The following is an 18,056-nucleotide window of genomic DNA, read 5'->3' on the forward strand; positions in this document are numbered from 1 at the left end:
GAATAAATATGTATAACAAAACAAGATATGAATAAATATTCTGGTAGCACATTAGCTTTGGGATTCTGAACTCTCCAAGTTCGAATCTTAGCTCTGCTACCAGTCGGTTAGGTTGCCGCCTACCAGGCACAGTTGGCGGTATGAAATGACCGGACTAAAAAGGGGGCTGGGTCTTCAAAGGACCCTGGTTAGTAGCCCATGAATATCAGTGCATGACTCTCCATGTGCAGAACTGGCCTCACACGCAAAAAAGGTATGGGCGAAAAAGAAGAGGCTGTGGACTGTGCTGAATTGGAGGCAGGGTGTGTGAGGCAAATATACCCTCCTCAGATGCAATGGCTTTCCATCCCATTTTGATGTGAGCCTGTGGGACTTTGCCTTTTCAAGTCAATCACTAACTTTGGACAAGGATGAAGGCCTGGCTCACAATAGCTGTTCCAATTCATCCCAAAAGTGTTTAATGGAATTTAGGTCAAGACTTTGTGAAGGCCATTAGAGCTCCTCCACACCAGTCCTGTCAAGACCATGTCTTAAGGATCTTGCTTTGTGCATAGGGACACAGTCATGCTAATCAAAACTTAGCTCATGTCTATGAAAAGGGCTGAACAATGTACAAAGTATTTCTATAACGCATGAGGTGTCTTAAATTTCAGCCGAATAAGGCTTGACAACTCTTACTTATTAAGGGACTTACTTAATCAGGGCCTCCCAGCATTACACAATTAATTACAATTATTTTTGTACTTAAAACTGGACTGTATTTATGATCTTTTACCAATATAAAACATAAGACAATTTACCAAGTTAAGGATGGAGTTGAGTCTCTCCAGCTCACAGTCCAAAATAATCTTGTGCTCTTTTTTGCTATCCAGGTCCTGGATGGTCTTTAGGAAAGCTGCTTCTGTGAGAGTGTCGAAGTTGATGGATGTAACCTGCCAGGTCTTTTCTGCTGCAGTATCCAGAATCTTCTGTAACACAGTCAGACCTGAGGAAAAAAAAGATATTTTTAATGTATACACATACATTATAGAAGATAGCACAATGGCTCTACGGGTAGTGTGGATGCTCCACAGCGTCAGAGTCTTTGAAAACTGGGTTTAAAGCTTGACTGCAGTCCTTCCAGGTTTCTAATACATGCCAAAACAAGGCAACAACAGCTCACAGCTCACAAATGCTGAAATATGTATAGCATAAAACAGTTACAGCACTGAGTTACTACTGAGTTTCGAACTGCCTATAGAAGCAAGAAGAGCACAAGAATTTTCCATGACCAAGCAACAGCACAGGTGCAATGCTGAACCTCTAATGCAGTGGTAAACAGACTTAATCGGATCTGGATCAGTGAAGCTTTCAGGAATCAATAATGAGACCAAGGATTAAGGTTCGATATGAATATTGTTTATTTACAAACAAGCAATAGCAAGCAAAATACTATAACTGACCACTCAGCACATACAGTAAGTGACCATAAAAATACTGAACAGGGCAAAAAGTATAATTAAAAAAACAGCCTCACCAATCGGCTCTTTGAATCATCATCTCACCACCTTTTAGACTGGGAAGCCCTTGAAGTCTTGGCAGGAGCTGATCAGGAAAAAATCCTGGGCAGAGCGTCCGCTCCCAGATGAGCTACTGCCAAGTCGAGGAGCGGCCCTACTTACACCGATCAGCCATGACATTAAAACCACCTCCTTGTTTCTACACTCACTGTCCATTTTATCATCTCCACTTACCATATAGAAGCACTTTGAAGTTCTACAATTACTGACTGTAGTCCACCTGCTGCTCTACATACTTTTTTTAGCCTGCTTTCACCCTGTTCTTCAATGGTCAGGACCACCACAGAGTCGGTATTATTTGGATGGTGGATCATTCTCAGCACTGCAGTGACAATGACATGTTGGTGGTCTGTTAGTGTGTGTTGTGCTGGTATGAGTGGATCAGACACAGCAGCGCTGCTGGAGTTTTTAAATATCGTGTCCACTCACTAAGACACTCCTACCTAGTTGGTTCACCTTGTAGATGTAAAGTCAGAGACGATCGCTCATCTATTGCTGCTGTTTGAGTTGGTCATCTTCTAGACCTTCATCAGTGGTCACAGGACGCTGCCCACAGGGCACTGTTGGCTGGATATATTTTTGGTTAGTGGACTATTCTCAGTCCAGCAGGGACAGTGAGGTGTTTAAAAAACCCATCAGCACTTCTGTGTCATCCACTCATACCAGCACAACACACACTAACACACCACCACCATGTCAGTGTCACTGCAGTGCTGAGAATGACCCAACACCCAAATAATACCTGCTCTGTAGTGGTCCTGGGAAAGTCCTGACCATTGAAGAACAGCATGAAAGGGGGCTAACAAAGCATGCAGAGAAACAGATGGACTACAGTTAGTAATTGTAGAACTACAAAGTGCTTCTACATGGTAAGTGGAGCTGATCAAATGGACAGTGAGTGTAGAAACAAGGAGGTGGTTTTCATGTTATGACTGATCGGTGTATATACCAAACTTTGCTGTGTCCGCGCCAGCTGAACGGTTGCACTGTCCAGCTGCCCTCAAGTTACATTTCCAAATACAGTAAAATAACAGATTAGATTTCCAGTTCACAAGGTAAGTATATTTTTTTAATTATGAATAAAAAAAATTTCTTGATACATAGTTTATACATAGTCTTGGTAAGTGACACGTGTTGGAGGCTCACGAGCTGGACTTTTAGGACATGTAAACCCACTATCAGAATAGAACTGGCTCATATCTAGAGACATACTATAACTGCACAGCATCATATAATGAAATTCAGGACTAAACATGACTTGATGCCTCCTTGATTGCAGCTCCTCTGTCCTTTATCTTGTGATACAGAAATCAATCAAAGTCTGACATCTTTAACGAGTCTTAATTCTGCTCTGAGTAATTAGGGAACAAAGAGGCTTCTAGAGCAAGGATACGTATGATGTATGAGACAGGGAAGTCTTTTTAACCATTATGTGTGTATAGCCTACGGTGTAATAAATTGTCCACCACCACCCTCACATCTGGAGTAATTTACATATTAAAATAATAATTAGTCTATTTTGATTAATTCCAGTGAAATTTATCACAGATGGTAAAGTCATGAACATGGCTTCACTTAAAAGTGATGTTTTAGTAGAGGAGGGTGTCTCATTTCACAATGTGTTCTGCTTAGATTCCTTTGTCCATGTTCATATTCCTCAGTTTCCTTCATGACTTTGGAGGCAGAAGTTAAGAGTCAAGTAAAGTAAGCAAGAAAAAAAAAACATGACCCTACTGGCCAGACATGCCATTCTTCTGAGAAGGAAACTTTCTTCTCCACCTACCCACAACTAGTGGCTCCAGTAGCTCTTGGGCAACATTAAACTGGAAAAGCTACGCTCTTACAGGTTGAGGACTCTAAATACATTTTATAAAACTTGGTCACCTGTCCTTAAAACTATTACGGAATGCTGTTGGGTTGTCCCTTAACACCCCCCCCCCCCCTTTTTATATGGTGTTATTTTGCTTTTCGCAGTCTCTATTGCTGCTTTAATTTATTGTTAATCTGTCTTTTATTCTTTCGAAGTCACTGTACATTTTGTTTTGATAAAAGAAAATCTCAATATAAAAAATGGTAAAAAAGGAAAGGAAACATTGAGACAATATTAAATAAATTGAATGTATTATTCTGAGTGAACACAATCAATTTGTGTTCTAATATCTACATTTTTGCCAAACAATGGACTTTTAAATTAAGTCTTTTTAATATGTATAAGTATTAATAACTGACATGCACAGTTTGTGTAGGTGACAAATTAAAGGAAAGAACAACATAAAGCCACCAGAATAGCTTCCATGTGCCTTTATATTCTACTCTTACATTTGCAGCATTTAGCAGACACTTTTATCCAAAGCAATTTACAATTATGACCGAATACAATTTAAGCAGGGCTTGAACCAGCCACCGTCCGATTACTAGTCCAGTACTTTCTACAGTATCTGGAACATTACTGGGGGACTGGGGGGGATGGAACAGACGGGGATGACCCCATCACGTGCTGTGGATGGGTGCACTTTCATCCATAAAATAAATCACTTTCATCAGGACAGAAGTGTTCCATTATAACTTTGTAATGATTTTCAATGACCCTTATATCTAAAGAGGCATTTGACCCCAAATCATTCTAGCTATGCTCCACAGCATGACACTGTAAGAGTCAATCATGTAGACCTGCACTGGAATACACGACATGAACATTAAACACTAGCCAGTTGAGCAGACTCCTTTCCTTTTGCTATATCCAAATTCAAAATGAATTCTGCCTGTTCGGTAAATAAATCAGTGTATTTTCCTTTGTTGTTACCCATCTTTAAATAAATATCTTAGAATTTCTGTTTCATATTACCCTCTCAGTAAAAGGTTACATGACAAAAACTTACTAATGCTAAAATTATATCTATAATAAAATGCTTTATTATACAAGTCAATTATGCAAGTCAATTTAATTTTACGCAATCAATCTGTAACAATATATTAGATTTTACAGTTAAGCACTTGAGTTTGAAACTGACTAGTACTCTCCAAAGGAGGCACTGAAGCAGCATGACCTTGTGGACAATGTTCTGCTAGTTTCCTTCATAAATACTTGATGTCAAAAGTCATGCTGTGATTTTGATTGGAACTTCAGAACAAAGCCATTTTTGTCTCACACCGTGGCACAGACACACTTGGAAAACAAATCTAGTTTCAAATCAGCAATATTAATCGTTAGGTCAATATATAATAGTTATATTGTTTCTGATCAGTTAAAAAAATGGCTAAAAATAGTGGTGTAATTATAACCATGTTCAACTATATTTTTGTTAAAGTTAGAATAGAATATTTGACAAGCACACGTGAAGTGGCTGTATGTACACTATGTACACTATACTGTAATACCTCTAGATTTACTTTTTATACATAACATTTTTAGTCTTTTTCTTATATATTTTTATATCTAAGGTGTTGTGTGTATTTCACCTTTGTAGTGTATACATGCATGTGACAGTGTATGTTCTTGTTTGTTCTTGTATGTTCTTGTTTGCCAAGGAGTTGCAGAACAAATTGGTTGTGTTTTATATACAATGTCAATATTATTATTTAAGTATTTATTAGGATTTTAACATCACACTTTGGTTACATCCATGACAGAACAGGTAGTTACTCGTTACACAAGATTTATCAGTTCTTAAGTACACAGTCATGGACAATTTTGTGTCTCCAATTCACCTCACTTGCAAACCGGAAACCGGAAAACCCGGAGGAAACCCACACAAACATGGGAAGAACATGCAAACTCCACACAGAAAGGACCCAGCCTTTCCAGAGATAAGAAAGCTTTTATAGTGCAAAAGAGTAGAGGAACTCATGGCACATGCCCATGATTTTGGAATTAGATGTCCTACAAGGTTATGGTCCACATACTTTTGACTATATAGTGTTTAATGATTTAGTCATTTTAGAAGAGGGAATTTAATTGTATAGATGATTTAAGTAGTATATTCAAACAACTAATGTCATTATAGTCATTATACACACAGCCTACCTATGATGTGTCATGACAGGATGCCCATGAACAGAATGTAATCATACTACAGAAAATAACACCTACATTCTGAGGTGTAACATTTTTTTGCAACAATACACACTTTTAGGGGTTGTGGGAACACATTTCACACATGAATCTGGATGTATGGTTTACTTATTACCTTTTATAATTAATTCATTACCATAATAATAATAATAATACCAGCCAAAAATATGTCCACATAAATAAATAAATTGTATATTTCTACAGATTTGGTTATATATTCTGAAAAGCCACCATAAGGTTGTCTTTAGTCATCACTTTATGGTCACCATTAAATCTGAGCCCTGAATGTTTATACACATATTTGTATATTGGAATCAGAATCCCACTATACATGTAACTCAACTTTTAAATTAAGCCCACGGATTGCAGTCTTTTAAGAACAAGCTTTGCCCAATCCTCGTCTCCAGCACTGTCTTTTCTAAACAAAGTTTTGCTCTGAGTCTCAGGGCAGTGTACCTGCAAAGCTGACAGATGATCAATAATGAAACAGGCTGTATTCACAGAGCAACATTTGTAAGCAAAGCCATCTGAGCAGCCTGAAAATGAGGAATGCTAATGAGCCAGTTAGACACGATGACCTCACACATACTAAAATTTATGGCACGCAAGCTCGATCTGAGACATAAATCTACCCCACCTACCCCGAAACATAAATCTACCTCTAAGTTGAATTTATAACACGATGTGACACTGAGTAATGGAGAGTACATAGAATCATTTGGTAAGCAAATATATGCAATGAGATAATTCTGCATTTATCACGGAGCTTAGCTTGTGCTGCCTGTAGTGGAAATAAATAGTAGTGTGAGTGGAAGTAGATTACTGCAGCTGTCATTCTGTGCTGTTTACAAGTAGAGTAAGCTACTTGTACGGATAAAAGCTACATATATGGGTTATGCAAGATGAGATCTTTGAAAAAGATGAAACCGTGTATGCAAGGGTGGTGCTTGATGTGTTCAATGCGAATCTCCAATTTTGAATAACAAATTCGAATCTCAGCATTGCTATCAACCGTCCGGGCGCCTACACAGACAGGACTGGTTGTGTCTGTTGGGGTAGATGGTCAAAGCGATTCCTGATTACTGCTTTAACTGCAGCTTCTGCCAGCTGGTCAAAATCACCTGCACAAACACCCAGATGGTGCAGCTGGATATTCCGCTAGCACACCAGTGCCGAGATTCGGAACTCCTCGGTTCGAAACTCAACGTTGCCACAGGTCGGCTGGGCGCCATCTAGCGGACATAATTGGCAGTGCCTGCAGCAGACACGGTTCTGCTAGGGGGGGGGGTGACCGGACTATGTTGGTGGGGAGTGCATAGGTGAAAAAGGGTTCCACTAAGGGCTGTGCACAGGCGTGAGCAGCAATATACCTACCTCGACTGCAATCGGGGATCCCCCAGCAGCGGCAGACAAAATGACTACGCTAAATTGGGAGTAAATGGGGGAAAAATGCATAAATAAAATAGAAAAAAAAATCACCAGCACAGAGATGGTGAATAATAGAGAGCAGTGCTTGACTCTCTGTACACTAGAGTTTGGCAACTGCACACATGTATCAGGTACAGGTTGTGTGTTAGGGACGGCCCTCCTCCCTTTTCAGCTGGAAAACTGAATACAACTAGATTGTAAAAAAAAAAAAAAAAAAAAAAAAAGGGGACAAGACATACACAGAATATTACAAAGTTGTTTTTGCCTGAGGAAGCCTGAGCTTTTAATTACATTTTGCTAAACCTTAGTACGGTACAATTCACAATAATAACAGCACTAAAGGCTAAGCACTGTTCTAATTTGACTCGCTGGCGTACTTCATTTCATTATCATATTATATAAACAATGCATATCACTTCCACAAAATCTGAAAGTACATCTGGACAGTTAGAATACACACAGATGTGGTAAACCAACAACACGGCAACACATAGTTATCAATCTATAGATATAAATAAAGATTTTTACTAGGGCTGTCAAACGATTAAAATTTTTAATCGCGATTAATCTCAGAATTTCATGTAGTTAATCGCGATTAATCGCATAAAAAAAAATCTGTGTAAATGTTATAGAAAACAAGGATTTTTAAGTGAAATGTTACAATTAAAATGGTGAACACATTTTATGCTAAATGTACTTATGTTAAAAACTGCTGGGACAAGAGAAAACTGTAAGGGAGTTTTATTCACTCACATACTAGGCAGTAAATGTCAGATTGTAGGTTAGAATTTCTCCATCAGCAAACATTGTAGATCAGCGGTGCTTTAGGTGGGATAAGGCGTAGTTATTGTATCAGACTTGTCTGTGGTTGTATCGTGACGATGGTTTGATGGACGTTTCTACACGAAGTGAGTGTGTTTTGACCATTTGGGGCTTCCATAGTTCATGAACTAACGTGCTCGACTCAGCTTTCCGGTATTCGGTACAGAAGAAGAAGTTAATTAAGTGTAATAAAGTGTTCTGCTCCCGACAACTTGTGAATATAGCGTGTATTTATTTCTTTATTATGCAAGTGCATCACTACCACGATCGGTTACATTATGTTAACAAACCGCAAATGAAAAACGGTGGCAAGTCCGACATTAAAACGTTTGTTCTACCAGTCAAGTGTCAACATGAACTAGAATTTGCGTTAATGGCACTAATTTTTATAATCGCGTTAAATTGAGGTCGCGTTAATGCGTTATTATCGCGTTAACTTCGACAGCCCTAATTTTTACCCACAAGGGTATAAAGGAGGCCAGGCACTAATGCTGGGCAATAAAACCTGCCCACAGTCAGTGTTCCAGTTAATCCTTAAATTGTTAGATGTGTTAAAGGTCAGGGCTCTGTGCAGTCCAGTCAATTTTTGCCACATCAAATTCAGCAAACAATTTTTATGAACCTTGCTCTGTACACAGGGAAAATGTAATACCTACACAGCAAAAAAGGTTCCCCATATATACACTGATCAGCCATAACATTAAAACCACCTCCTTGTTTCTACACTCATTGTCCACTTTATCAGCTCCACTTACCATATAGAAGCACTTTGCAGTACTACAATTACTGACTGTAGCCCATCTCTTTCTCTACATGCTTTGTTAGCCCCCTTTCATGCTGCTCTTCAATGGTCAGGACCCCCCACAGGACCACTACAGAGTATGTATTATTTGGGTGGTGGGTCATTCTCAGCACTGAAGTGACACTGACATGGTGGTGGTGTGTTAGTGTGTGTTGTGCTGGTATGAGTGGATCAGACACAGCAGCACTGCTGGAGTTTTTAAGTACCGTGTCCACTCACTGTCCACTCTATTAGACACTACTACCTAGTTGGTCCACCTTGTAGATGTAAAGTCAGAGATGATCGCTCATCTATTGCTGCTGTTTGAGTTGGTCATCTTTAGGACCTTCATCAGTGCTCATAGGACGCTGCCCACGGCGCACTGTTGGCTGATTATTTTTGGTTGGTGGACTATTCTCAGTCCAGCAGTGACAGTGAGGTGTTTAAAAACTCCATCAGCATTGCTGTGTCTGATCCACTCATACCAGCACAACACACACTAACACACCACCACCATTTCAGTGTCACTGTAGTGCTAAGAATGATCCACCACCTAAATAATACCTACTCTGTAGTGGTCCTGGGAGAGTCCTGACCATTGAAGAACAGCATGAAAGGGGGCTAACAAAGCATGCAGAGAAACAGATGGAGTACAGTCAGTAATTGTAGAACTACAAAATGCTTCTATATGGTAAGTGGAGCTGATAAAATGGGCAGTGAGTGTATAAACAAGAGGGTGGTTTTAATGTTATGGCTGATCAGTGTACTGTATATATATATACACACACACACACACACACACACACACACACACACACATTTTCGGCATTTGAAAGACGCTTTTATCCAAAGTGACTTACAATACTGTGACAGTATTACTTAGTCTAAGCAGTTGAGGGTTAATGGCAATCTGGCAGTGATGGGGCTTGAACCAGTGACCTTTCAAACTGTAGTCCAGTACTTTAACCATTAGGCTACAACTGCTCTATATATATATATACTGTATATAAATTAGGGCTGTCAAACGATAAAATTTTTTAATCGCGATTAATCTCAGAATTTCATATAGTTAATCGCGATTAATCGCATTAAAAAAAATCTGTGTAAATGTTATAGAAAACAAGGATTTTTAAGTGAAATGTTACAATTAAAATGGTGAACACATTTTATGCTAAATGTACTTATGTTAAAAACTGCTGGGACAAGAGAAAACTGTAAGGGAGTTTATTCACTCACATACTAGGCAGTAAATGTCAGATTGTAGGTTAGAATTTCTCCATCAGCAAACATTGTAGATCAGCGGTGCTTTAGGTGGGATAAGGCGTAGTTATTGTATCAGACTTGTCTGTGGTTGTATCGTGACGATGGTTTGATGGACGTTTCTACACGAAGTGAGTGTGTTTTGACCCTTTGGGGCTTCCATAGTTCATGAACTAACGTGCTCGACTCAGCTTTCCGGTATTCGGTACAGAAGAAGAAGTTAATTAAGTGTAATAAAGTGTTCTGCTCCCGACAACTTGTGAATATAGCGTGTATTTATTTCTTTATTATGCAAGTGCATCACTACCACGATCGGTTACATTATGTTAACAAACCGCAAATGAAAAACGGTGGCAAGTCCGACATTAAAACGTTTGTTCTACCAGTCAAGTGTCAACATGAACTAGAATTTGCGTTAATGGCACTAATTTTTTTAATCGCGTTAAATTGAGGTCGCGTTAATGCGTTATTATCGCGTTAACTTCGACAGCCCTAATATAAATATAAATATACATCAAATACATTCAAAACCACTTTGTTTACCATCATAAACCTTTATGGATCTTAATGGATCAGGCGTTTAGGCCCACTGCGTTATACTGGTTAAGGACACAAATGCTTTTTTATATTCTGTGTGGTCCCCTTATCTCCACATTAAGCAGATCACCTAATCATTAAGTGGAACACTGGTTATGCAACAAATGTCCAATCTCTTTACACATGTCTAATCTCCTTACCAGAAAAAATAGTGAGCTGCAGCAGTTCTCATTACCCTTCATTAAACGAGTGTGTCAGATTGCATTTGGAAATGCCTCCTCATTTTATCAGTGCCCGTTGCTCTCTTTTCTCACTGGCACATTTAGGCAAATCTCAGCAGCTGTAAAATTGTCTCACACTGGAGAGCAGAGGGGCTTTATCGCCCACCGAGCAGCACTAAACTGCAGATAAAGCAGTGGTGAGAAATTGTGCGTGTGCCACATTCTATCTGTCTGGTGTTGGTGTCACGTCACGCCACTGCAGCAGCACCGATAAGAAAAATGTGGGGAGATGAGCTGAAGGACTTACCGGGAGGAAGGAGCTTAGTCTGGTGTTGGTCTTCCTGCCACTTAAACTCACCTAATAATTATTCATCATTCTAAACTTAAATGTGGGTTCAGCACAATGGCCCCACATAGCAACATCAATCCTGAGGCCTTGGTTTGATTCTTAATTCTGGTGACTGTCTTAATGTTTCATGTGTTTTCCTGGAAGTGTGTGGGTTTGCTCTGGTACTACAATTTCCTTCCACTTCTCAAAAACCTCCAGGCTGTACATTGGCTGTGCTAAATTACCCCTAGATGTATGTCAGTGTATGTCACTGCACTTTGCTTCCAGGTAGCAATGGGTCCACCATGATCATGACTAGACTAGACCACAACCAAGATTTATTTTTACTAACCAGGTTTTTCTAGTTTTGCAGTTAAACTCAATACCAGGCTGATGTGCTAAATGTAAGATGTGCTAATTTTATTTATTTTATGCACAGTTCATGCTATTTAATATACACTAGGAATATACATTACATTTTAAAACATTAATACATCAATGAGCCATAACATTAAAACCACCTCCTTGTTTCTACACTCACTGTCCATTTTATCAGCTCCACTTACCATATAGAAGCACTTTGTAGTTCTTCAATTACTGACTGTAGTCCTTCTGTTTAACTGCATGCTTTGTTAGCCCCCTTTCGTGCTGCTCTTCAATAGACCACTACAGAGCAGGTATTATTTGGGTGGTGGATCATTCTCAGCACTGCAGTGACACTGACATGGTGGTGGTGTGTTAGTGTGTGTTGTGCTGGTATGAGTGGATCAGACACAGCAGCGCTGATGGAGTTTTTAAATACCTCACTGTCACTGCTGGACTGAGAATAGTCCACCAACCAAAAATATATCCAGCCAACAGCGCCCCATGGGCAAGCGCCCTGTGACCACTGATGAAGGTCTAGATGATGACCAACTCAAACAGCAGCAATAGATGAGTGATCATCTCTGACTTCACATCTACAAGGTGGGCCAACTAGGTAGGAGTGTCCAATAGAGTGGACAGTGAGGGGACATGGTATTTAAAAACACCAGCAGCGCTGCTGTGTCTTATCCACTCATACCAGCACAACACACACTAACACACCACCACCATGTCATTGTCACTGCAGTGCTGAGAATGATCCACCACCAAAATAATACCTGCTCTGTGGTGGTCCTGTGGGGGTCCTGACCTTTGAAGAACAGGGTAAAAGCAGGCTTAATAGTATGTAGAGAAATATATGGACTACAGTCAGTAATTGTAGAACTACAAAGTGCTTCTATATGGTAAGTGGAGCTAATAAAATGGACAGTGAGTGTAGAAACAAGGAGGTGGTTTTAATGTTATGGCTGATCAGTGTATATAATATTTGAATATTGGGTTCAAAATATTATAACTTTATGATGTTTGGTCAATCTTGCTGAGGTAAAACATAGCAATAGCATCATTTTTTTCTTCCTGGCCACTGCAGGGCCTTTTTATAACCCTGTCAACCAATTACACTGTTCCACACAAACTGAAATACCATGTGATCAAAATAATAAGAAGAAACCAATCCAGAAAATGACGTTTTATTGTAGCATTTGATCTGGTTCAGGCAGAGAAGACAGGACATGTCATTCACACTCTACCACACAGGCTGTGTTCCATATCACATAGGACATTGTCCCAAACCATTGAACCAGTGTCTCTGTATCAAAGACGTTTCCACTTTCTTTTCAGGATCATTTCTTTTGCTCACAGTATGCGAGGCACTGGGTGTTTTATGAATATTCCTAATAGCCCTGATACTCACGTCAGCATTTTCTACAGAATTGTAGTCTTATCATGAATGGATATGAATGGATTTTAAGATGCTTTTGATGTGACAGTATTTGAAATCCCATTCTCGCCACCTAAACGACAGCAGAAGCAGGTAACTCAAAATTAGGTGGTGTAAATGAGGTTAAAAAGTGGTTAAGAAACTGAACTACTTATCAGAAGTTTGCTGGATCAAGCCCCACCATTGTCAAGTTGCCACAGAGTGAGGCCATTAACTGTCCAATTGTAAAAAGAACATTAATTAATTTATTCAGTCATAATTAGGGATGTAACGATACTCTCTACCCACAATGCGATGCAATTCACGACACTGGGTTCACGATACGATTTTTTCCCTGATTTTTTAAACAAAATGTTTCCTTTTATTATTTCTCTTAAAAAAAAAAATTAAATACTGTATTTGTGCTTATCTTTTATTTATCTAAATAATGAATGCCCTTTTATTTCTGAGGTAGGTACAAACTATGCAAAACTATGCTGCACATTGCCCTTTTTGTGTAAAAAAAACTGAAATTAAAATGTAAAACAAATCCCACATTAAATAAATGAATTAATAATACAAATAAAAAAAGTATCCTCACAATAAAAAATCTGGCTGGAAAATTCCAAACCTGGCTACCCTGTAGTGACGTCAACCAGGCAAGGTGAATAGCGCCAGCCTCTGCTGTTAAAAGTGAATATCGATTCATTATACATGTAAACCGATTTGAATTGTTTCACATGTGAATCGATTTTTGACTGTCTTGTGGTGCATCGTTACATCCCTAGTCATTACTGCATGTCACTTTGAATAAGTGTCTGCTAATTGCTCAAAATAGTGTGAATGCATAAAGCAGAAAGAATAAACCATGTTTAAAAATTTGGAGCCTCTTTCTCAAACTGAAATTCTCAAAACCATTTACCATTTACCAAAACCATTTAAGGGCAGCACAGTGGCTCAGTGGGTAGCACTGTTGCTTCACAGCAACAAGATCCTGGGTTCGATCTCCAGGTGGAGTGGTCTGGGTCCTTTCTATGTGGAGTTTGCATGTTCTCTCCGTGTCTCCGGTTTCCTCCCACAGCCCAAAGACGTGCAAGTGAGGTGAACTGGAGATACAAAATTGTCCATGTCTGTGTTTGACAATAAACTTGTGAACTGATGAAGCTTAATGACCTTAAAATACTAATAAATTGTGCAGTAATACTATATACTACTATATACTGTAGCGTCGGCGTCGAGGATGGGATAGGAAATTGCTCTTTTTGTGAACATGTGGACAAACACCCATTCACACACATAGACATTCATACCACATTCACACAGCCGATGATGCATTTCTAGCGTAGCCAGCCCATTTCCAGCACTGAGCAACACGGTCACGGTAGATCTTGATACCACAGCCGCAAGTCCTTCTGGGTAAAGCTCCGCCCCCTTTCTCGTCCACAGCAGCGGGTCGCTATACAGCCCCCCCCTCAAAGGTCAACCGTCCCGGTGACCCAATCAATCCACCCCCAATGAAGTCCCTCACAGTCCCGTCTTGGCAGTTCTGCTCACCGACCCCCGGTTTGTAGAAGAGATGGTGCGCTGGGTAGCTCGGTGCCATCACTCGCCGCAGTCATCACGCCAGCTGCCGAGCCGCTGCCTCCACTCACCGCCTCATCTGGAACACTGGCATGCCGCACCGATCCGGTCCGGCGGGCGTGGTCCAACAGGACGAGCTCCACACGCTCAGTCTCCCTGACCGCCGCCCAAGCCACCAGTCTCTCACAGCCTCGGCAGTTCATGGGCCAGCGCACCCGACAGCAATCCAGCGCCGCTCCCGCTGTACCGAGCTCAGAACACCAGCACACCAACTCGTTCAACGTTATGATGTCATCTTGCCGCCAACCGCCGGGCGTTTGCCGCGTCCATCCAGCGACGTTCAATGACCCAATCAACCCCCACAAAGTCCCCCGAGGTGGTGCACCGGGTGGCTCCATGTCCGCACTCACCACAACCCATCACGCCAGCTGCCAAGCCGCTGTCTCTGCCCACTGCTCATCTGGGCCCACTGGCATGCCGCGCCGCACCGATCCGGCGGGCGCGGCCCAATAAGACGAGCGCTGCACGCTCTGCACACTCCGTCTCCCTGACCGCCGCCCGAAGCCGCCAGCCTCTCCAGCCCCAGCAGTTCATCTGGGCCAGCGCACCCGAACAGCAAGCCCGCGTCAGCTCTCGTCGCGCCGAGCTCGGAAATGCCGGTCCAGCCAGAGCCACCCCGAACACCAGTCTGCTCGCCGCTGGCTCTGCCGGATACATCGCCGCCCAGCTCGTCCATCCAAGCTGCTGCCACCGCTGCTGGACTCGAGCCCCCATCAGGTCCACTGGAAGCTGCTTCTTCATCCTCGCCAGAGCATCTTATCACCATCCGCCAGGGGATCATCTAGTCAAAGTCAAACTTCATTTCTTCTGCCATTGTCCCGATCCCGGGACACCTGGATCCCACTTCTGACACCAAATGTAGCGTCGGCGTCAAGGATGGGATAGGAAATTGCTCTTTTTGCTCTTTTTATTTAGTACCATAGTCTGCATTTTTAAATGTACAAATGAATTTGTTCCATCATGCTAATGAACAGACTGTTCTCACCAATAATCACTGCTGACGTGGCCAGAAATTTTAGAACAGTTGGGTTTAAAGAGAGACGTTTCTGAGCTGTCTTACCACCCCCGGCCCGCCACAAGAACACAAGGCATAAAACAAGCTCTTATATATGAATGGCCTAGGCATAATGGTCACGAACCACAATCCTGCTACTTGTGGACAAAAAAAGATTCAAGAAATAGACAGAAGTGCTGTTTTTTATATCCACACTAACACACAAACACAAAAATTACTTGAAAAAGTTTGAAAATAGACATAAGCCAGAGCGCTGCTGTTTCCAGGCAACAGGAAAGCAGAGAAGGGTTCCGAAGGTGTTCCTAGTCGAGTAACATTTATTTTTTAAGCAAAATCAGTTTAGCACTGATGAAAATTAATGCTTATTTCATTGTGGTTGTGGTTTTAAATGGAGATACAGAAATTCAGTTTAGTCTTAGAGTCTCTTTTTGCAGATCCATTACCTGCAGTAGACATGATCAGCCATAACATTAAAACCATCTTCTTGTTTCTACACTCACTGTCCATTTCATCAGCTCCACTTACCATATAGAAGCACTTTGTAGTTCTACAATTACTGGCTGTAGTCCATCTATTTCTCTACATACTTAACCTGCTTTTACTCTGTTTTTCAATGCTCAGGACCCCCACAGGACCACCACAGAGCAGGTATTATTTTGGTGGTGGATCATTCTCAGCACTGCAGTGACTGTGACATGGTGGTGGTGTGTTGGTGTGTGTTGTGCTGGTATGAGTGGATCAGACACAGCAGTGCTGCTGGAGTTTTTAAATACCGTGTCCACTCACTGTCCACTCTATTAGACACCCCTTCTTTGTAGATGTAAAGTCAGAGACGATCGCTAATCTATTGCTGCTGTTTGAGTTGGTCATCTTCTAGACCTTCATCAGTGGTCACAAGATGCTGTCCACAGGGCGCTGTTGGCTGGATATTTTTGGTTGGTAGACTATTTTCAGTCCAGCAGTGACAGTGAGGTGTTTAAAAACTCCATCAGCACTGCTGTGTCTGATCCACTCATACCAGCACAACACACACTAACACACCACCACCATGTCAGTGTCACTGCAGTGCTGAGAATGATCCACCACCTAAATAATACCTGCTCTGTAGTGGTCCTGGGAGAGTCCTGACCATTGAAGAACAGGGTGAAAGCAGGCTAAAAAAGTATGTAGAGAAACAGATGGACTACAGTCAGTAATTGTAGAGCTACAAAGTGCTTCTATATGGTAAGTGGAGCTGATAACATGTAGATACAAAAATTCTGGGCTTTGTCATTTTCTGTTTAGTCTTAAGAGTCTCTTTTTGCAGATCCATTAACTGCAGTAGACATATGTGGAATGGGATGTGCAAAAGTGCTATTTTCAAAATCAATTAGTCTGCAGGATGTACAAATGACTAGTGGACGAGTCTGTCTGCGGGAAGTCCTGCGTAATTACATCCATCCAACAGGATCTAACTCATTTCTTAGTGATGTGTCGATGCAGCACACGGCCCTTTATTACATATGTAACAATTATTAATAAATCAACTACATATAAAGAATTTTCCGTTAGCCTCTATCATAATTTGTCAGTAAACATTCAATATTTTAAAATTGTGACCATTACCAATAGCCTAGCTAAGAACTAGTAAGATAATGCTTTTAGGGTACAGCTTACAAGCAATCAATACATAAAATACGTGTCCACTTAGCGGGCTGAGGACCCTTTTCTTGCCCTTACAGTGTATAAATGCATTTTTAATGGGCTTCAGGTGGCAATATAAAGATGTACGTCTTGAGCCCAGTGATTAACGCAATCAACTGCATTTTACCAGCAGCTGCAGTTTCCAAGTACTTATTTTTGGCGAAACACATCAACAGTTCACATTCACAATTTATCACCCTGTATTTCGTTTTCATAACGAATAAGAAAAGCAGCGTACTGATAAAAACCGCACAGCATTCAAGTCTAGAAAAATCAAATGGTTGTAGAATGCTGTTGACTGTGTATGACTATAGCAGTAGAACACTAACAGTTTCACCTGACTGATGTTTGAAAGCAGTGGAATGTGAGAATGCTTTGGGCATTGGGAAATACAAAGCAAAGAGCAAGTCCGTCCAAGAATATACACCGATCAGCCATAACATTAAAACCACCTCCTTGTTTCTACACTCACTGTCCATTTTATCAGCTTCATCTGTTTCTCTGCATGCTTTGATAGCCTGCTTTTATGCTGTTCTTCAATGGTCAGGACTCTCCCAGGACCACTACAGAGTCGGTATTATTTAGGTGGTGGATCATTCTCAGCACTGCAGTAACACTGACATGGTGGTGGTGTGTTAGTGTGTGTTGTGCTGGTATGAGTGAATCAGATACAGCAGCGCTGCTGGAGTTTTTAAATACTGTGTCCACTCACTGTCCACTCTATTAGACACTCCTACCTAGTTGGTCCACATTGTAGATGTAAAGTCAGAGACGATCACTCATCTATTGTTGCCGTTTGAGTTGGTCATCTTCTAGATCTTCATCAGTGGTCAGAGGAAGCTGCACACAGGGCGCTGTTGGCTGGATATTTTTGGTTGGTGGACTATTCTCAATCCAGCAGTGACAGTGAGGTGTTTAAAAACACC

At 41.0% G+C, this 18,056-nt stretch overlaps 1 protein-coding gene across 2 annotated transcripts in view; it reads right to left on the reverse strand.

Annotated features, from left to right (window-relative positions):
* The window catches only part of gria1b (glutamate receptor, ionotropic, AMPA 1b), a 118,448-nt gene that overhangs the window by 68,911 nt on the left and 31,481 nt on the right, over positions 1-18,056 (reverse strand). For both annotated transcript variants that reach the window (XM_063012057.1, XM_063012058.1), the window contains exon 4: positions 801-985. In XM_063012057.1, the coding sequence (XP_062868127.1) occupies positions 801-985 (185 nt within the window). The remainder of the gene's footprint in view (positions 1-800; positions 986-18,056) is intronic.

The sequence above is a fragment of the Trichomycterus rosablanca genome, chromosome 16 (assembly GCF_030014385.1).
Source record: "Trichomycterus rosablanca isolate fTriRos1 chromosome 16, fTriRos1.hap1, whole genome shotgun sequence".
NCBI classification, from domain to species: Eukaryota; Metazoa; Chordata; class Actinopteri; order Siluriformes; family Trichomycteridae; genus Trichomycterus; species Trichomycterus rosablanca.